Source organism: Nicotiana sylvestris, chromosome 6 (assembly GCF_000393655.2).
Source record: "Nicotiana sylvestris chromosome 6, ASM39365v2, whole genome shotgun sequence".
NCBI classification, from domain to species: Eukaryota; Viridiplantae; Streptophyta; class Magnoliopsida; order Solanales; family Solanaceae; genus Nicotiana; species Nicotiana sylvestris.
In genome coordinates this window covers 41,656,104-41,678,565 of record NC_091062.1, presented here as the reverse complement: position 1 = coordinate 41,678,565, position 22,462 = coordinate 41,656,104, and the positions used below count along the sequence as shown (strand labels likewise).

Genomic DNA, 22,462 nt, shown 5'->3' with positions numbered 1-22,462 from the left:
AAGAATATGCCACCAAGATTTAAGGGCAAGTTCTACAGAGTGGTGATTAGACCAACTATGTTGTATGAGGCTGAGTGTTGGCCTGTCAAAAAGTCCCATGTCCAAAAGATAAAAGCAACTAAAATGAGGATGTTGAAATGGACATATGTGCATACCAGAAAAGACAAGATTAGGAATAAAGTTATTAGGGACAGTATGGGAGTGGCCTTTGTGGAGGACGAGTTGCAAAAGTCGAGGCTGAGATGGTTTGGCATGTGAAGAGTAGAGACATAGATATCCGGTCAGGAGGTGTGAGAGGTTGATTATGGCGGGTTTGAGGAAGGTTAGAGTTAGGCCAAAGAAGTAATAGAGAGATGTCATCAGGCAAGACATATTATTGCTTCAACTTACCGAGGACATAACCCACAATTGGAAGGTGTGGAGGTCAAGGATTAGGGTTGAAGGCTGACAGGTAGCCATGTGTTTCTCCTAGCGTACCAGTAGTACTAGTACTATCTCTTGTATTTTATTATTTCTAGTTCTCTATTATTACGTGCTGTGTCATTCGCCTTCGTTACCCTATTACATTATTGTTACTATTGTTTGTTGCTTTATTTTCACCGTTTCTTGAGCCAAGGGTCTATCAGAAACAACCTCTCTATCTTTACAAGGTAGGGGTAAGGTCTGCGTACACACTACCCTCCCCAGATTCCGCTGGATTTGTTGTTATTGTTGTATAGTTTCAGAATTCTTATATTACTAAAATTATTAATTTTAGTTTATAGTACTATTTATTCTATTGCTATTGTTTGAAATAATTAGTTTATTATAATAAATATATTAACGCTTGTTAATTTGTTCAAATTAATCAATAAGTAGAGTCCGAGTATTTTACTATAGACTGAATTGATTTTTGTTAAGTAAAATTTCAAAAGTTTTTGAAGTTTAATAAATTGATAAATTTTAAAAACTAGCTAGATAAGTTGTTAACTTTTATTAGTTTTAACTTTTAAACCATCCTTAAATAAAGAGGTTATAAGAACCTTACGGGGGTCAGATTAGTATAAGGGTCATGGTTAAATGAGTTTTATTATAAGAAAATATAATTTTAATATGACACGTCATGTCAAATGTACAATATTTGTTTTTTGAGTCAAAACGCAATAGTTGGACGACTTTGTTATGCTAAAAGAAACAAAAATGACTTTGATAGGATGTTTTCATAAGTTGGGTGATCCAAGGAATTTACTCTAATCTTCTCATATTTAGAACTCTTCTTTTGTTAAGAAATAAAAGCAATATGGCAAAAATTATGTAATTAACTAGGAAATAATAGAAGAGAATGATAACATTAGAAGAGAGGACTTATTTCTTCATTTCAGAGTGTGAAATAAATTCATCAGTGAACCTATTTATAGAAATATTTCGTTGTTACAAAACCTATCCAAAACCTATTATGAATACATAACCAATCCAAAACCTATTATGAATATATAACCAATCTAAAACTTGTTATGGATACATAACCTGTTATCGTCGCGAGTGGATGAATCCATTTGCAGAATTTATAACATCTTTCACATTTTTTGTGAAGATTGAAGTACAAGGATTTAAAAAATCTAATTTTTTGTGTAAATTCGGGCATAGATTTTTTAAAAGTTTAAAAATTAAATTTATTATTTAAAAGTTATATGAAAAAAATACTGGTATAAGGTAACATAGTTAATAATGCAAAATGTTTAAAAAGAATTTAAGAAAATTATTCAAAAAAATAATAATTTTTGACTCTCCAAATAATAATACATTCACATCAACTGAGACAGAAGGGAGTATCGTTTTTCTGAAGTAAAGATGTTTGCAGAATAGCTACAACATTGCTGAGAAAAATCTACCACAAATTTAGAGCTCAAGTCTATGGATAGAACAAATAAAAAAATCAGGGGGTTGAATCTATAGGTAATATAGATTCTATAGTAGACCTTTCTGAACTCAACTAACTTTTTGTGGGAGAAATAGCTAGTTGCTAAAACAGTCATTAAAACACATAAAGGCAAAATATTATGCTTTAAACAACAAACCAGACTTTTTTTTTCTTTTTGTTCGACTTCACACATGAAAGTTTCATGGAGGTAACAAATGCGACTTCATACCCAAAACTCAAACTCGAAAACTTTAATAAAAAGAATATGAAATGATAGAAATGAAGCACTTGGGATTAAGGGTGTCTAACGGGTCGGATTTAACCGTAATCGGACCGGTTCAGACCGGTTAAAATCGGAACCGGCCCGGACCGGTACAATTAGGCCGAGTGGGGCTGGGTTAAAGGGGTAGGGAGTTTGGTCCATTCACCTATTTTCAACCGGTTATCCGGACCGGTCAAACCCGATCAACAGAAATACTATAGAACCGGTTAAACCGGCCCGGCCCGGACCGGTCCAGACCGGTTAACAACTAGTTTCTTTTTTTTTTAAATTGTTGATTGGCTTATTTGGTTGCCGTTGGCAATAGTCACCTGCCAAGGAGCCGTTGCCCAACGGGTGATTTGCTCAATTAGCCCTTTTTTGGGCCTTTTTAAAAAAAAATATTAGCACTTTTAGTAATTACAAATTTAACCCTTTGTAAAATTATAAATACACCCTCCCTCTTCTTCATTTCTTCACTCATTCCTCATTTCTCAATTCAAGTTAAATCATGCCCCGTACTTCTAGAGTGCGCTCATATGTTTGGGAGCACTTTGAGGTGGTAGAAGAAAATGAAGAACTTCACAAAGTAAAGTGCAAGAACTGTGGTCGAGTCTTAAATCTTCGTCCAAAGTGTAGCACTTTTAAGGAGGCATATGAAGAGTTGTCTTGAGCGTCCTCCAGAAATTCGTATTTAAGTTGATTTGAGACAATTTGTGTTATTTTAAAATTATTAGACGTATTTATGCTTAATATTTTAGTTTGTTAGATTAATTTGAAGTATTATTATGCATGAAAATTTAGTTTTACTCTTTTTTCGTTAATTTACTTGTTAAATGCAAACTTCAATTTGTAATTTTGAAATAAATGTAGCACTTGCAATTTATAAGTGCAATTTTTTCCTATCTTCATTGTATTCTTTATATTATTACTTTATATTAATATAACTTACAATAGTTGTACAAAATAAAATAAAAATTAAAAATTACACTAACCCGGCCCGACCCCTTGTACCAGTAACCCTTACGATTCATTTTTTACCCGGATGAACCCGAACCCGTTTAACGCGGTAAGCCCCAACCCGTAACCGGCCCGGACCCCAACCCATACGGTTACTAATTTTTCCTATCCAGCCCGGCCCACCCATTAGGCACTCTTACTTGGGATCAGTAAAATTTTAAAACTACAAAACAACTGGTTTCACACCGAAAGAACAAAATTAGGAGCAAAATATTTACCACTCCATCACATAGTACTATTGATAACAAACCGACAATTTCATAGATGATACACCCCCCTTGATCTATATGGTTGTCTTTTAGAGCATGTTGGAAAGCCACCTAGGAATTGGATTTGGGTGTAATTACACAGTTTGACATGTTTGTTTGGCCAAGTAATTACTTGGTCAGCATAGAATTGGGTGTAATTGGAGGGGTGTAATTACACTCTCCAATTCTCAAGGGGAAGGTGAGAATTGGTAGTAATTACACTGTGTAATTACAAGGTTATTTTTTATTTTCTTTCCTTTTTATTTTTATTTTAATTTATTTTCTTTATAACTTTTTATTTCTATTATTTTAATTTTTTAAATTTTATTTTTACTTTTAAATTTCTTTTAAAATTTTAAAATATATTTTTCTTTGTACATTATTTATCTTTTATTTCTCTTCCTTTATTTCTTGTTATTTCATGTAATTGCTTATATTTTATTTTTATTTATTTTATTATTCTATTTTTTGAAACTACACCTCCTAATATTATAAATAACGAGTCATTTACAAACTTGTCATATAATGAGTGATGTAATTAAAGTGGAATTTCATTGTTGAATGTGGTTATAAACTTATTACGTTTCCTAATCTAAAATTATAGTGGAACTTACTATTATTATGTTAGGAATTTGACATATACTAAATATTTTTTTTTTTTTGAATTTTGAAATTGTGTTATATTCATGGTTCCAATTTACTTGTTTTAGTAATATTGGCTCACGTCGCATGTTGTTCATTTTTTAGTTAGAATTGATAGATTAGTTTTGTCAAACATTTGAATAATGTTATGACATTATATTTATAAATATTAATTTATTTTATCAAATATGAATTCCATGACATTCTTACAAAAAAACGTATATTTTTAATTTTTGTACGTATCTAAACTAAATATTATTAATTTAAAAAAATATATATATATATATATATAAATTATTTTTACAATATTAGTTATAAATATATGATTACTTATTAATGTATATTCACGAAAAATATACATCTTAAATACCAAATATAATATCATTTATACATATAAAAATTTATAGGCATATATTTATTATATTAACTTTTAAGTTTTGATAATTACTTAATTTAAAATTTAATCTAATTGTGTAATTATACTTGTGCAACCAAACAATAAACTTGTAATTACACTGTAATTACGCTATGACAAACAAATAGGTCGTCGTAATTACACAACTGAGTAATTACTAGGCTTTGTAATTACTAGGGCCAATTTCAATTATAGGGTGACTTTCCAAACAGATTAATTAAAAAACTATAGAAATCTTATCTTAAAATAATTTGACTTTGACTTCTTATTAGAATTCGAAATAATAATAAAAGGAAAACGCTTTACGCTAGCAGAACATTAAAAGCTAAAGAAAAAAGGACCTTCAGAAAAAAAGAAAATAGGACCTTTGGACAGAGACCAGAGGAGTCTACATCAAAAACATTTTTAAATAAAAAGACCATTTTAATACCTAAAACTCATTCCTTCTTTCCATTTTTGCGAACACTACTTATCTCTTCCTTTCTCCATTCCCGCCTATAATTCAAGGATTTAACCCGTAACCACCTCCCGTTAACCCAATCAGACGACTAATTACAGATTCTCACTTATGGTAATTAGTTCCTATCCTTTTATGTGTTACTATAATTTACTCAAGTTATTCTATAAGAACAACTTGTTTAATTGTGTTTTCCGTTTTGCAGCATTAATTTGTAATTAAGGGCCTAAAACTTGATATTCAGAAACAAGAAGAAGAGAACATCAAATGGATACCTGTATCAAAGTTTGTGCTTTGTTTGTGTATCTATCTCTGGCTTTGAGTTGCTTCTCTCCTTTGGGATCTGTCTCTCAACTTTTGCCTGCAGAGGAAGGTAGTTACATTTTCTCTCCTTTGACGGTTTTTGCAAAAAATTATTGTTCTTTTTTCTTCTTCTTATCTATAATTAAATTAATTATAAACACTTTCTTTTCTTCTCTTTGATTTTCATCACCACACATTGATCTGTGTTTGTTCTTGTGCATACTGCGTTTCCTTTTTTATTTTTATCTTTAAATTTGTTGTCTGAAAGCTAAAACTGTTTTCCTGTTCCAGATTGAATCTAATGTGGTTGCCTTTCGTGCTATCCATGTCTGCTTTTTCTTTTTCTTTTTTCTTCATTCTTCATTCTTTTTTGTTTCGTCAGTTTTTGCTCCTGTTGTGGTGTGCGGATATTTTGTTTGTTTGTGTTCTTTGATTTTTCAATATTGGTTAATATCTACTACGTAATAAAGTAGTCTTGCATAATTAAAGAATATCCTGTCCAGACCTTTTCGTTCATTATTAGTCTATTATGAGTTTCTGTTATCTGCACTAGAAATGTAAAAAGTTTTACATTTTATAAGAATAAGTTGACCTATGTAAATAAGAAAATTTGTCTGATATTATAACCTACAAAACAATATAATAATTAAATTACATCGATAATAAAAAGATTCATAATAGTTTAACTTAACCTTTTTCATTGAAGTGATGGCCGCGTTGAATGTCTACTGTAGAGGGTCAATCACATGTTTATTTTTTAACGGTTAATGTAATGGATTCCTTTTTCTCTCTCCCACCCCTAGCGAAATTTACTGCTTTCAACAACTCTGCGGGTCGGACAAAAACAAAACAATTGCTCCCTAATTTCAAATATCGATTATTTTAGCCAATTGAATTTGTTTTAAGATATTTAACATTTTTTTTAAAAAAAATTAGCTCATTTGATCAACCTCTAATTAGTGAAATATTAATCAAGTACTGACTTGTAAGGATAGATAAATGATAGTTTAAATAGATTTATTATTAAAAATATAAAATTCTTTCTTAAAGTGAGCGCAAAAATCATATTTAAAGATATATATAGTACTTATCAATTATGAATACGTGTTTATCACGTAGAACTATCTATATGTGTTTATAAAATTAGAAAAATGAAAAGCATGTAGTATATTTTAAGAGGTGCGCCTATTCCCTTTAAATCATGTATGTCTATAGGCTGAATTTGTGTCAAATAACAGCCACTGACCAGTCTATCCTTCAACTTCTTCATTGCCAGTGAGGGCTTCGTAATATCATTCTTCCTAACTTTGCATTTTTCTGATACTAATTCTCTATGATACGCTACGTCATTTTAAATCATGCCAAGGTATTTGGCTAGTCCTAATCCCAAAAATTGTGAAATCAAGTGTCCGATATTCTATGGTATAGTCGTCGGGCTTCTAGCAATGATGCTTTATCAAAGGGTGTGATGGAATAGACGATATTCTCTTAACTAGATATCTCAAATTTGAGTCTTGAAAATGAAAAAATCCCTATAGCGCTCCCCTTTTAATGTTTCCTGAGACGCTAATTAATCTAGATTAGTCGGATCAGTGAATATTAGATATCAAATAATTACAAAAAGGAAAATTAAAAAATAAAATTTATACTCTAGGCATGACTTATTCTATTGTACATATATTCTTTTCAAGACTATCCATTCAACGTCGGAGCATCAAACAACAATAATAATCGCAAACATGATGCTTTATATGTAAACGCTTTCTACCCTTTTTCATATGTGATGCACTAAACAGATTATTACCCTAGTAACTTTACTTGAGGTGCAAGAATTTGCTCTTCAATATCATCTAGATATTGTAACGATTGTGATTTAATTTAACTTTGATGTCACAGTTAAAGTTCTGGAAACAATATCAATGAAACTTCAGAACACAACTTGGAACGTCAGCACAGCCTCTTGCAACGAGGGGAGAGGTTTCAACGTGACAGATCCTGCTTTTAATGAAATTCTCAGCAATGTAACATGCGACTGCTCATTCAATGACAGCTCAGTTTGCCATGTGGTGACCATGTAAGCCCTCCTTTATACTTTGAATCATATCTTAATATGTGAATTATGCTACAAGGAAGAATCATTATTGTTAGTATTTCAAGGTTGCAAAGATTTCCTTCTGTTATATAGTATGAAGAGAAGCGTTGTATGTCCATTTAAGTTGTGTGCAATGATTATATATATATTTGTTAATTTGAGCTAGATTGAACAATTGAAACACTACATAGCACGTGCAAGAACAATTTCCATTGATTGAATTGGAAGAATCTAGAGAGAGAAAGATTAAGCTTCAGCTAGGAAGAAGATCGGTTATGTTCTTCCAGATTTACTATACTATATAATAACCTATTTTTCTTATACAACTAACTACCTCAAACTTCCTATTATTACATTTTAACCCCTGACTCTCAATACCCCCCTCAAGCTGGAGTGTTAAAGACATTTAACACTCCAACCTTGGAAAGTAGTAGCTGATGTTGTACTGTTCCTAATCCCTTTGTGATCAAGTCAGCTAGTTGTTGCTTGGAAGGAATGTAGTTGGAAGTGATCAGTCCTGCCTTGATTCTTTCTCTCACAAAGTGACAGTCCATCTTTATATGTTTTGTCCTCTCATGAAAGATAGGATTTGCTGCTATTTGTATCGCAACTTTGCTATCACAATGCAGATGTACTGGCTTCTGCACTTTCACTCTCAATTCTTCTAATAATCCTGTTACCCAAATGATTTCTGCTACTACAGCTGCCATGCTCCTGTATTTTGCTTCTGCCGAGCTTCTACTGACTGTTTGTTGTTTCTTGGACTTCCAAGATAACAGTGAGTCTCCTAACTTCACAATATAGCCTGTGATTGATCTCCTAGTATTGGGGCAAGCAGCCCAATCAGAGTCACAGTAAGCTGTAAGAGTATGAGTTTCTCATTTCTTCAAGAATATACCAAGGCCTGGTGAACCTTTGATGTATCTAATGATTCTCATTGCTGCATTCAAATGGGATTGTTTTGGCCTTTGCATAAATTGACTCATAACCTGTACATCAAAGCATAGGTTTGGACTTGTGATGGTCAATTATAACAGCTTCCCTATTAGTTTCTGATATGCTGTTATATCTCCCAGTTCTGCATCTTCAGTGATTCCCATATGCTTATCATAATCTACAGTTGTTAGCTTGTGATTCCATTGGTGTGGAAGCAGGTTTACAACCACTAAGTCCTACTTCAGAGATCAACTCCAAAGCATATTTTCTTTGATTGAGAACTATTCTTTCCTTTGACCTCATCACCTCTATGCCCAAAAAATACCTCAATTCCCCAGGTCCTTCATCTTGAAGTTACCATGCAAGGAATCCTTTTCCTCGTGTATTAAGTCAACATTACTTCCTGTGATTAGTAAGTCATCTACATACACTAGAATGACTACAATATCAGCTCCTCTTTTTTTTAGTAAAAATGGAATGATCATATGGGCTTTGTATATATCCAGCTTGCACAAGGGCAGTGGTTAGCTTTATATTCCACTGTCTAGAAGCCCGTTTGAGTCCATACAAGGATTTCAACAACCTGCATACCATGTACTCCCCCTGTTGTCGGAAACCTTGAGGCATTTCCATGTAGACTTCTTCTTTTAAGTCACCTTGGAGAAAAGCATTATTAACATCCATCTGAAATAATGGCCAGTCTTTTGATGCTGCTACTGCAATGACTGTCCTAACTGCGACCATTTTAGCCACAGGTGAAAAGGTTTCATGGTAGTCAAGCCCTTCTTGTTGAGTGTAGCCCTTGGCTACTAACCTTGCTTTGAATCTATCAACCTCTCCATTTGCCTTGTACTTAATCTTGTACACCCATTTTGATCCCACTGTTTGCTTTCTTGGTGGTAAGGGCACCACCTCCCAAGTCTGATTGTCCTCAAGAGCTCTAACCTCTTGCTTCATTGCCTCAATCCAATTCTTATCAGTTGCAGCTTCCTTGAAGCTTCTAGGTTCAGTGAGAACTGAGAAAGCTTGTATATAAGCCTGATATGAGGTAGACAAATGTGAATAATCAACATGGTTGGATATAGGATACGTGTGATCTGATGATCTTTTTGTAGGATTCACATAATCTTTCATCCAGATGGGAGGCCTTGTTTTCCTCTGAGGTATGCTAGTAGTACATTGGGGAATATCATCTTGTGGTATAATTGTTGATGCAGGCTGCTCATTGGTTTCAGTGATTACTGGTTCAGGCTGCTCATTAGCTGCATCAGTTGATTCAACAACAGTTGGGATATGATTGTCCTGTAGTGGAGCATTCTCAATGTTAGTCTCAACATCGTCTTCAGGCAGAGAAGCATCTGCAGGAAGTGCTGGGATGTGAGCTGCTCATGAGTTATCAGCATTGTCACAGGGATCAGGCATTAGGAATTGAGTTGATTGCTAAAGAAATGAGTCACCTTCACCTTGTTCAACATTTCCCATTTTGAAAGGGGAACAGTCTTCTCTGAACTGAACATCTCTACTAACAAAAAAGGACTGTGTCTCCATATCGTATAAACTGTATCCTTTCTGAGTTTTAGCATATCCTGTGAAAATTGCCTTCCTTGCTCTATGTGCAAACTTGTCTCCCTTAGGCAGATTGCTTGCATAACATAAGCAGCCAAATACCCTTAGATGATCCATCCTGCTAACCTTCCCATACAGTAATTCAAAATGTGTTTTTCTTCCCAAAATTGAAGAAGGTACTCTGTTGATCAAATATACAGCAGTCTTCACGCAATTACTCCAAAATTTGATAGTTATCCCACTCTGAAACTTCAGTGCCCTGGCTACTTCCAAGATGTGTCCGTGCTTCCTTTCAACCATCCCATTTTGTTGGGGGTGTATAAGGACAACTACTTTGGTGTAAACTACCAAGAGATGACAGTAATTTATTACACTTTGCATTGAAGAACTCGGTCTCATTATCAGATCTCACAATCTTAACACACACACCAAATTGATTCTGAATTAAAGACAGAAAATTCTTCAACACAACACAAACTTCACATTTTGTCTGAATCAAACAAGCCTAAGTGTATCTGCTGAAATCATCAACAACTGTAACAGAATACCTTTTCCTATCATAAGTGGGTACCTTATAGGGTCCCCAAATATCTAGATGAACAAGTTTAAAAACAGCTGAGGATTTAGAATTGCTGACAGGAAATGGTAATCTACATTGTTTAGCTAAGGGACATATAGAGCAAGATTCTAATTGTCTAGTATTTATTCTGCCTTGTAGGGATGAAATGTGTTGCATAGCTTTCAATGAAACATGACCTAGCTTGAAATGCCAAAGTGCACTCTCTGTGTGTTCTTTTGATACTGATCCAGCTGCTGCTACTGCACCTCTTTCCTTCAGCATATACAGACCCCCAGACTTCTTACCAATCCCCAATACCTTGCCATTGTAACTGTAATAAATAGAAGTCAGGATAAAAGCCAACAAAGCATTTAAGGTCCTCTGTTAGCTTTGCTACAGATAATAGATTAAACTTAAAGTTTGGCACATATAGGACATCTCTGATGCACTGATCTCCTAGAATCACTGCATCCCCTGTGTGTGTTATCACAACTCTACTTCCTATTGGTAATTGCACCCCACTTCCTTCGTTTGCCTCTAATCCTTTTGTATTGTTTAGAATTTCCTTATTGCAAGTAATGTGATGTGTTGCTCCAGAATCTACTATCCACTCTCTAAGAGAAGCATTGGATAATAAAGCAACAATACCTGCCATATTGATAGAACTCTCACCACCAGATGGCTTATTCAGCAATCCTACCAGTTGTTTGTATTGTTCTTCTGTCAGGAGGTGTCCTTGTCCTTGTTGAAGGTTTCCAATACTGTTGGCTTCTTCCACAGCAGCATTGTTGACATAAGTTCTTCCTCCTGCTCCTGCTGGTTTCTTTTTACTCTTGAAATCAGCTAGATATCCAACAATTTTGTAACAATTTTCCTTTAAGTGTCCTTTGTACCCACAGTGATTACAGATTCGCCCTGCTTTCTTAGGCTTGAAGCCTTGAGTTCTTCCTTCTAACATAGTTAGAGGATCTCTATTTGCATCACCAACACCCAAGGATCTTTGACTTTCTTCTTGTGTTACTATAGCATATGCTTCATTCACAGTTACTACAGGTCTTCTTAGCAGCACATTACTTCTCACATTACTATAGCTTTCATTCAATCCCATTAAAAATTGTAATAACCTCTGATTAGCTAGATGTTCTATGGATGGCCTAGCTTCCTCACAATCACATGAAGACAAAGGAACTAACACATCTAGTTCACTCCATAGATCATTCATCTTCGAGTAGTAAGTAGTCACAGAATCTGTACCTTGTTTCAAGCTAGCAATTTCTGTCCATAGATGATATATTCTAGTCAAACTGCATCTATCAAACCTTTCCTTGAAATCGCTCCACACTTTCTTTGCACTAGATGCAAACATGATGCCGGGCATCAATTCAGCTGCAACAGTGCTACCAATCCATGAGAGTACAATCGCGTTGCACTTATCCCATTGTTCTGCTAGTTCCCCTATGAACATAGTTTTTACATAGGTTCCGTCAACGAATTCAAGCTTACTTTTGCCCATAAGAGCTAGCTTCATCGCCCTACTCCACAAGGCGTAATTCTCAGGCCCTGTTAGTTTGATTGAGACTAGAACTAGTCCTGGTGCATCTGCCGCTTGAAGAAACAACGGATGATTGTGTTCGAGTGAAGAAACCTCATTTCGTTCCATCGCGATTTAGTCTAAAACAGTCGATTTCGTCAGATCTCAATTCAGTGATCGCCGGAAGTCACGTCGGAGCCCTAATTTCAGAATCGCTGCTCCGATACCATGTTAATTTGAGCTAGATTGAACAATTGAAACACTACATAGCACATGCAAGAACAATTTTCATTGATTGAATTGGAAGAATCTAAAGAGAGAAAGATTAAGCTTCAGCTAGGAAGAAGGTCGGTTATGTACTGATAAATATGATTTACAAATTTACTGTATTATATAACAACCTATTTTTCTTATACAACTAACTACTCCAAACTTTCTATTATTACATTTTAACCCTTGACTCTCAATAATATTTTTACATTATTAGATTATATTGGTCTATTATGACATGGTAACCTAGCCCTCAAGGGTTGACTGAGTTGGTTGGATGAGTGGTTTTCACATAAGAGACCGGAGATCAATTCCCTTCATCAGCAGCCTCCTCAGTCAGAGTTCATCGCACCGGGCTTGTCTAGTGCGGTTTACATCTCCTGTGTGGTTTGCGAGCGATTGCGCAGTGAGCAGGTTACCCATTGTGCACCCGAAGGGTAACGTCTACGTGTTTCTCTGGGAATTTCGCAAAAAAAAAAAAAGACATGGTAACCTAGGAAGCAGAGAAATTGTCAATATAGTTAAAATGAACTGCTATTGTAAATTATTTTACATTCTATTCCTATATCATAACCTTCACAAAATTGACTTATCTACGTGTTTGGTAAGCATCCAAAGTGCTTATAAGCTAAGTGCTTATTAATTAAAATCACCTATTTGGCTTTTTTCATTTGGCAAGTATTTTAATATTTCATGACTAATATTTTTTCTAATTCTCGAAATACTCTTTTCCTAAATAAATTCTTAATTCCATCTCCATTTCATTTCCATTGTCGTTCTTCTCCTCGAGAAAATACTTTTAAACTTTTTTTGGCAAATAACTTTATTTAGTCATTTTAAGAGAAATTATTTTTAAATATTATTTACCAAACATATCAGTGGTTTATTATCAATTCAAGCAATGCTTTTCAGCACTTAATGCTCATCAGCTACTTCAATCAGGACACTATATTTCCCTATTAAAGTACTAGTTAGGCACTAATCTATATTGGCATTTTAATTTCTTTCTTACTCAAAGGAGAAAGATATTTTTGATTGATCAACTGCACTTGTTACTGGTATTCAAAAACTTGACATTTAGCATTGTGGCCAATGCAATAGGGTGTAAAGAGAGTCCAAGAACAATGAATTCTTGTGATTTATATCCCTTTGAGTCTTATAACAATAACAAACCAATGTAATTCCATAAGTGGGATCTGGGAATGATAGTGTGTACGTAGACTTTACCCTTATCTTTAAGAAAGCAAAGAGACTGTTTCCGGAAGACCCTCGACTTAGGCAAGATAAAAGAAAGGGCAACAACAAGCATACCAATCAAAAAACCGTTGCGAAAATACAAAACTTATACTAGGTAATGCAATCAGAAAACCAAAAGGAAAGCAACTACAAGTAATAATAGAAGTCAAGTAGTACGAAAACACAAATAACACTAATGTACTAAAGCTAGTGTGCTACCTAACCCTTTATCTTTATTCTCAACCTCCATAACTTCCTATCCATGGTCAGAGACTGTTTCCGGAAGACCCTCGACTTAGACAAGATAAAAAAAGGGCAACAACAAGCACACCAATCAAATTGCGAAAATGCAAAACTAATACTAGGTAATGCAATCAGAAAACCGAAAGGAAAGCAACTACAAATAATAATAGAAGTCAAGTAGTACTAAAAACACAAATAACACTAATGTACTAAAGCTACTGTGCTACCTAACCCTTTATCTTTATTCTCAACCTCCATAACTTCCTATCCATGGTCATGTTCTCCGTAAGTTGGAGCAACGCCATATCTTGCGTAATCACCTCTCCCCAATACTTTTTCGGCCCGTCTCTACCTCTCCTCAGGCCCTCCAAAACCAACCTCTCACACCTCCTCACCGGTGCATTTGTGCCTCTCCACTTCACAATGAATGCATGTATTTAAAGCTTAAACCCTGTTATGTTTTTTTTCCTAGCTAATAAACTCCTTTACCGTTAGATGTTAATAAATTTTTTTGATTTTCTCTCCTGTTTTTGTTGATACAGCCAATTGAAGCGTCGTAATTTGACAGGAATTCTGCCTCCTGAATTTGCAGAGCTTATTCATCTGCGAGAATTGTGAGTATCAGTTAATTCCATAACATTATTTTGATTATAGTTTTCTCTGCATTCAGTCATAGGATAAGTTATTTTATTTTATTTTATTTTATTTCTCGTAGCGTTAAAACTCAAATTTCCACTGTATCAATGTAACACAATGACAATTAGTTAGTGGTTGATTCCTTGAGCCTAACAGATGATGGGACCTATTTTTCGTGTTGATATTTTGAAGTAATGAGTTTTTTTGGGTGAGTAATTATGGCCAGAAAGTTAATAGGAGAACAAACACAGGATTACTCTCATTTGTTTTCACAGATAAATTTGAAAATTTTATGTAAGCAAACATACAGAGTGGCATGTATTAAGAAAGAATGGAATTTTACCAATATAATTGCTTAAAATTAGAGTATTTTTGAACAGAAATCCACTTGGTTAAATCTCTATTGGAATACTTCTGGAATTTTCCTGAACTTACCTGAGGCAAACTATCAAAATTTTGCCTTGTAAACTCTTGAAGACAGAAACTGGTATGTATTGTTATTCAATCTTTGTACAAATCATAACAGTGACAAGTTCATTGTTTGTTGCTTTATATGCAACAAAGTCTATTGAGTTGTGTAAACCATATCCTTAAAAAGTGTGAAATCGGAAAGTTTAAACTGGACCATAACATGCAAAATTGGAGTCTCAATCAATTTTTGCATTTCAGAGATCTGTCTCGCAATTTCTTAAATGGATCGATTCCCTCGAGCTATGGCAAGCTTCGCGTCACTATTCTGTAAGTCTGTTTTTCCTTTTGACCTATCTGCAAAATTTCAGTGAAGAAGTTTTTTCTTTTGACATTTTGGTCAAACTCATAAATATATAGGTCATTGTTGGGTAACCGTATCAGTGGTGTGATTCCCAAGGAATTAGGAGATATTGACACACTGGAAGAACTGTAAGTAAATTATATTGCATAGTTCCTTTTATATTTCTACATACTTTGGTTGTACCTAATTGGATGTCACATTCATGAAATGGAATTTTCAGAAATCTGGAAAATAATCTACTTGAAGGACCTCTCCCTCCAAACCTTGGTAGTTTGAGCCGCCTGAGTAAAATGTAAGTCATAGTAATCAGATATTCGATGTCTATTATCTACTAGTTATTACTCTTTTTCCTAAATATTTGGCACTTTTCGCTTCTCAATATTCATACTAAAATGTGTAGTTTCTTAAGATTTAAGTTTTAGTATAAAGAAAGAGTTAATCTGGTCCGATTTAGCTCCAAAATTTGGTCAAGTTGACTCAACAATAAGCAAAAAGTGCCAAACAAATCGGAACGAATGGTGTGATTTTTCAGTTATCATGGTTAATTGAAGGAGCATTTTGCAGGCGTCTTAGTGCCAATAATCTCACAGGAACTATACCTGAGAACTTCAGTAATCTTAAGAACTTGACAGAATTGTAAGTAAGAAATTTTAGAAGCACATCTGACTTTTGTGTTTTCTATCTCTTAAGTCTTTAACTCTTTTGTCTGTTTGCAGTACGATAGATGGGAATAGAATATCTGGAACCATACCAGATTTTATTGGCAATTGGACCAAAATGGACAGATTGTGAGTGCATGCAAATCTTGATGCAATTTTCTTCTCCATGAAGAATTTTAAGCATTAGACCAACAAAAATATGGTAGCATACATAGTATATAATTGCGATTATCATGAAACTTTTTTGCAGAGACATGCAAGGAACATTAATGGAGGGACCTATTCCTTCTACAATATCCAAGTTGAAAAACATAACCGAGTTGTAAGTTCACACTTCTCTGCTTTTTATAGTCACACAACTGTTAAATTCACTTTTATAAGAAAGGATATAGGGCTATAGTGGAAGTTCTCATGTGCATTGTTATTGTCAGGAGAATATCTGATTTGAGAGGAAAACAAATGCGATTCCCAAATCTTCAAGGCCTCACTCAAATGAAAAGGCTGTGAGTAGTATATGCTTGTAGTTCGAAAATTAGCAATTACATCTGTTCATCATAATTTCTTACGGTTCTCTAATTTGACTTTAATGATGCAGGATTTTGAGAAATTGCTCAATTTTTGGTCCAATTCCGGGATACTTAAGTGACACTAAATTGAAACTTTTGTAAGTTTGTTTTCTTTCTATTTTTTAATCATTCTGTTGATTCTTTCATGGGAAACTTTTTCTCTAGCAAGTATAGTGTTTTGGCTCTTTACATTTTAGTTTGTCAGGAGTACTAGAACATATAAGTCTAGGTGAGATGTATTCGGAGATGACATAGATTTTGATGATTCTCAGCTATGATTATACTTGAATAGAAAATATTCTTGTGTTGACTTCCTCTTCTTTATCTTTTCAAAAGTTGGAATTTATAAGATTTTAATATTACTCTTCTATCTAATTGCGAATGCGACTGCCAAGTTTAACATTAGACTTGGAGATTGTTGTACAAGATTTGTTGATTTACTAGTCAGAACAAATAAAACGCTTTCTATATTCATATCAAGAAGGTCTAAACTCTAAATTGAAAAGGTGATGTAACAGGATGCAGTCTTTCTTGTTTGCCTCTTCTCTTTCTGCAACGGAGTGTATACTTTCATCGAATTTCGTAAATTTTTAATTTGCATATAATACAAACCCAAAATCACCCTTCATAGTATAAAAGGAAATTCTTCTACATACCAACGTTTTCCTCGTAGTTGCATGATGGAGTACAGATTGTCACTAATTGTTCGGATACCAAAGTGGTTCAGTTTGTTGTCCGGTTTGATGCTGATCCTGCCTCTGATAAGTGTTATTTATTTGCAGGGATCTGAGCAACAACATGCTGAATGGTACAATCACATTCGGGGAGTTGGATTTAGATAACACGTAGGTACCCTTACAAGTTGAAGATTAAACCTTTTACATGCTTCTCTCTCTCAAAGTTTTTGTTCATTTATAACAAGCAACAGTTTTATCTGCGATGTAGGTTTCTTTCTCACAACACATTAAGCGGCGCAATTCCTAGCTGGATATTGGATAGTAAAAAGAACATGTTGGTATTTGCTCAAGTTTGTTTCTTTTTCTGCATTTTAGTAGTAAAGTTTGGTTAACATCGTAGCTAGCCAGGAATAATGTATTGTAGCATGCCACACTTCAAAGTTAACCTTTTCCTTCCTAAACTTTTTGTTTGGTGCAAGAATGCATTTACAAGAATTTGGTGTCTTCTGAGTTCATGACAGTTATCATCTTTTGTATACAGCGATATATCATACAACAATTTCACACCAACAACTACTACAGGATGCCAGTCCACCATGTGAGCTTTATTCCTCTTTGTTTTGGGAACCTATATTCATATATTATTTCTATTTGATAAGTGAAAATGTTGGTCCTATAACTACATGACTTACAAACCTTCGTTTTTCACCAGAAACTTAGTCTCCAGCTATTCAAATGCAATGGCCAACACGTAAGTCCTAAATATTGTCTTATGCTTCAGGTTCCTAGTTTATTTGATGCTTTCTGTCTATTGTCTATAGTTATGTGGCTTAATCTATTCGAAACTGCAGGAGTGCCTGGTGTTCCAAGAAGGACCTCCCTTGTCCTGGAGAAGCTAAACGTAAGAGTTACACCCTATTAATCCTATTCTTTTATAATCCGAAATTCTTAATTTGGGCCTTGAGAGGGCCTGAAGTAGCATTGTATATCGTTTACCCCTGAACCAACTCTTGGAGTGGCAACCTATGTACTTTAAGTATCAAAGCATAATTCCGGAGTTACGAGAGAATTCACAATCTTTCCTTTCTACGTGCTTTATCATCTGCAGATCATTCGCTATTCATAAACTGTGGAGGAAGTAGTACTAGTTTTGAGGGAAATGAATATAAGGAGGACTTGGCCAATGGGGGTCCATCATATTTTTTCACGTCCTTGGATAGATGGGCTTTCAGCAGTTCAGGAGTGTTCATGGGTGATCAAGGAGCCAGTTATATTGCAACAAATAAATTTTCACTGAACGTGTCTGGTCCTGAGTTTTACAAGACAGCACGCCTTGCCCCCACTTCTCTCAAATATTATGCGCTTTGCCTGCGACAAGGTAGCTACAGAGTGCGCCTTCATTTTGCTGAAATAATGTTTTCTAATGACTCAACATATAGCAGCCTCGGAAGGCGGATATTTGATGTATCAATACAAGTAAGTGGAGACCTCTAACTTGTTTCGTGAATATGTAACTTAAATGTTCATTTACTCCGTTCTGATATGATTTGGTAACTTTATGGATTAGGCTTGAAGGTACTTGAGTGTTGATTTACTGAGTTCTGATATGATTGGCAACTTTCTGATTTAATATACAAGTACCAATCTATTGGAGATAATGCAGTATATTTTGATTTCTTACACAGGGGAATGTAGTTTCGAAGGACTTCAACATTATGGAGAGAGCTAAGGGTGTTGGGAAAGAATTTATCATGGACTTTAAAGAAGTTTTTGTTAATGGTAGCACTCTGGAGATTCACTTGTATTGGACTGGGAAGGGGACCACCGCTATTCCTGACAGAGGTGTATATGGACCTCTGATTTCAGCTATCACAGTGACACCAAGTCAGTATATCTCTGCCTATAAACTTTACTCTTATCTTCCCACAATCTTATCTTCAACAAAATCCCACTTCTTCTTGCAGACTATAACATTGATACAGGCCGGTTACATGTCGGAGCTGTTATTGGCATTGTACTTGGTTCGATTGTGGTGCTTCTGATTATTGTAGTTGTTCTCTGGAAGAAAGGCATTTTGGGAGGGCAAAATAAGGAAGAATTAGGTAATACATACATCAAAGCATTTATTCACTCTCTACACGCTTAGACAAATGGGGATGGAGCAGCTACTACGACAAAATCTTTGTATTCCTTGTTATGGGTGAAACTATTTGATAGTAGGGCAATATTTCTGTTATGATAATCAGATTGTTTAAAAAATTTCTAGCTGCCGCGATATACAAATTAATTATCTGCCTGTAATTAACCTGCATTGAGATGATTGTTTTGTAGATCGACATCATGCCATATCATAAATAATTAGCACACAACAAAACTTCATGACTGCTTAATCTGTCTTCGTCGTTTTTTTTAATTGTTGTTCATCATACAGACGTTTTAGGAGATCTATGCATACTGACGCTTATATTATTCTTGTTACAGAACTCAGAGCCCTTGATTTACAAACAGGTCATTTTAGACTTAGACAAATTAAAGCTGCTACAAATAACTTCGATCCTGCCAACAAAATTGGTGAAGGAGGGTTTGGACCAGTTTACAAGGTAGCTACTCTCACTATCTCTCTCCTTGTCTCTCTGACTGTCAATACTGATTTGGTGGTAGAACAGCTTGCAGTTCTGTGGCAATATTTCCTATTGCTTATGGTTGACATTATGTTCATAGGAAAATACAGTAGTACTAATAGTTAAGTCCTGTTGTCTGTAATATGATCATTGTGAACTAATCCTGCTGTCTGTAGGGTGTACTCGCAGATGGTGCAATAATAGCTGTTAAGCAGCTCTCTTCCAAGTCGAAGCAAGGAAATCGTGAATTTGTCAATGAGATAGGCATGATTTCAGCTCTACACCACCCAAACCTTGTGAGGCTTTATGGTTGTTGTATAGAAGGGAACCAGTTATTGGTGATATACGAATACATGGAAAACAACTGTCTTGCTCGAGCTCTTTTTGGTAAAGCTTTAAAACATCATTTTTAAAATCATTGATCATGGCAATGATATTTTATGCTCTCTATTCCTCTAATTCTCCTTTTCTTAGGCCGTGACGACCAGAGGTTGAACCTAGACTGGCCAACCAGAAAAAGGATATGCTTAGGAATAGCAAGAGGGTTAGCTTACCTGCATGAAGAATCAGCATTGAAAATTGTCCACAGAGATATAAAGGCAACCAATGTGCTTCTTGATAAAGATCTGAGTGCTAAGATTTCAGATTTTGGATTGGCAAAACTAGATGAAGAAGAGAACACTCATATTAGCACCCGAATTGCTGGAACAGTGTGAGCCTTCTTATCATCAATTTCTTTGTACTTTGTCGTAATCCTTTCTGTGTTTAGAAACAATACAGAGGCTAAATCAGTCTGAAAAAGAAATCCTCTACTAAAGCTGATGGTAAATTCCAGTAGTAAACTCTTCCGACTTAAAGGCATAACTAAACTCTTCAAAAGATCTTGCTACATGCAATGAGAGAGTAACAGTTCTGTGCAATTTGTACCTCATCACAGTAACATGGTTACTAGGAAGTATCTTACATTTCTTTTTCCTATTTTATAGAGGTTATATGGCTCCAGAGTATGCAATGAGAGGCTACTTGACAGATAAAGCTGATGTTTATAGCTTTGGAGTTGTTGCATTAGAGATTGTCAGCGGGAAAAGCAACACAAACTACAGGCCAAAAGAGGAATTTGTTTACCTTCTTGACTGGGTAAATCGTCAAACTTATTCATCATAAGTCTTCCATTTATATGTTTGATTAATTGCAATCTGGATTTTTTTGCCAAAAAAGCTTCAGTGCTAGTGCTCCATGCAAAATCAGATTTTCTTTGATACCAGCATTTCTCATTCCTACGCGATGAGAAAGAAAATATTAGAATCATAGTTCTTTCATTAGTTCTACTCACATTCTTATTGATGCATTTTTACACATCTTACTGTCTTTTCCCCCTCATCTCCAATCTTTGTCTTGCTTTCGATGTCAATTTCGTTTTCTATTTGGAGTGCAGGCTTACGTCTTACAGGAACAGGGAAATCTCTTAGAACTAGTGGATCCACGTCTCGGTTCAAGCTACTCCAAAAAAGAGGTAATGCAGATGATAAATCTGGGTCTCTTGTGCACCAATCCCTCTCCCACTCTCAGGCCGTCCATGTCTTCTGTCGTGAGTATGCTCGAAGGAAAAGTTCCGGTGCAAGCACCACTAGTTAAGCGCACCACATCAGATGACCACATGAGATTTAAATCCTTTGAGAAACTATCACAAGACAGTCAAACACAGGTTTCATCTTACTCTCAGGACAGTCAAGTGCAAAGTATGAATGCACCTTGGAGCGATTCCTCGGCCTCTGTCCCTGGTAAAGATGATACTACTTCCACGAGCAGGCTTCTTCCAGATCTTTATGACGTAAATCTAGAATGATTGAACGATAATACTGCAGAATTTTAGAAGTAGCAGCTTTTGATTTCCATCATGTAATTAAGCAACAATTTTTGCAACGTGTTAAAATAAGTTTTGCATGTTATATAGATTTCCTTGCTGCAAGATTTTGTGTAGCTCCATTTTGCATTCTCTTTGAAGTTCCAATTTCAATGACCATGAGATAGATTTATCCATGCTATCTTAAGATCAGAAAATAGTCGGATAACAACTATTCCTTCCATCTCAATTCAAGTGTCTTAGTTTGACTAGGCGCGGAATTTAAGGAAAATCGGAAAACTATTGAGTCTTGTGGTCTTAATTTAAAGATGTGTATAATGTACCAAATGCCCTTTAAATCTTGTGGCCCTCAAACATGCCAGATATCGCTAGAATAACAAATAAGCTGCTCCTTGTAAATCAGTTGACTTAGAATTTTTTTTGTACTCCACTAATCTTTTGTCATTACATGTTATAAGAACAAGAGAGACACAAAAAGCTGATATCTTTATTGAATCAAAGCAACCTTTAAATACAAGAGTGACAAACCAATTCTCTAAACTAACTCCTCTAGAAGAGGAGGACTAAACTACTTGCTAAACAAACTCCTTGAATAAGGAGATTTATTTGAGAAGATAAAGGAATAACATACTCCTAACTACTAGCTAAAGACTTGGTCAAAGCAGTAAAGAAAGCAGTAAAGTAGCTGATGCTTAACTTATGCTTTAATACGCCCCCCTCAAGTTAGGCAGTGTGTAACTACGCCTAGCTTGAATAAGTGTCTGTCAAAGGCTGGCTTTGGTAGCGCTTTGGTGAGGGTATCTGCGAGCTGATCTGCAGTATGAATATGAACGATGCGAACTTGATTCTGTTGGACTTGCTTGCGAACAAAGTGAAAGTCCACCGCAATGTGTTTCATGCGGCTATGGAAGACTGGATTTTCGCATAAATAGGTTGCACCAACATTGTCGCAGTAAATGGTTGGTGCTTGTGGAATTGAAACATGTAGTT

General features: G+C 35.0%; 1 protein-coding gene across 1 annotated transcript; it reads left to right on the top strand.

Annotated features, from left to right (window-relative positions):
* Positions 1–4,916: 4,916 nt before the first annotated feature.
* LOC104223243 (probable LRR receptor-like serine/threonine-protein kinase At1g53430) lies at positions 4,917–21,588 on the top strand. Its single transcript, XM_009774641.2, has 25 exons — positions 4,917–5,055; positions 5,147–5,314; positions 7,141–7,318; positions 14,220–14,291; positions 14,983–15,051; positions 15,142–15,213; positions 15,306–15,377; positions 15,650–15,721; positions 15,802–15,873; positions 15,995–16,066; positions 16,176–16,247; positions 16,340–16,408; positions 17,093–17,155; positions 17,256–17,321; positions 17,529–17,585; positions 17,700–17,738; positions 17,839–17,888; positions 18,096–18,463; positions 18,673–18,871; positions 18,952–19,089; positions 19,469–19,587; positions 19,785–19,995; positions 20,083–20,320; positions 20,595–20,745; positions 21,044–21,588. Exons 2-25 carry the CDS (start codon positions 5,209–5,211, stop codon positions 21,452–21,454), a joined length of 3,036 nt encoding a protein of 1,011 aa, XP_009772943.1. The 5' UTR covers positions 4,917–5,055; positions 5,147–5,208; the 3' UTR covers positions 21,455–21,588.
* The last annotated feature ends 874 nt before the right edge of the window (positions 21,589–22,462 follow it).

Excerpts from the sequence above, each read along its gene's own strand:
- LOC104223243 (XM_009774641.2), top strand. The coding sequence starts at position 5,209 with ATGGATACCTGTATCAAAGTTTGTGCTTTGTTTGTGTATCTATCTCTG. Across the intron at positions 14,292-14,982 it reads CTTATTCATCTGCGAGAATT|AGATCTGTCTCGCAATTTCT; the intron begins GTGAGTATCAGT and ends TTTGCATTTCAG. Across the intron at positions 19,996-20,082 it reads TCTTGCTCGAGCTCTTTTTG|GCCGTGACGACCAGAGGTTG; the intron begins GTAAAGCTTTAA and ends TCCTTTTCTTAG.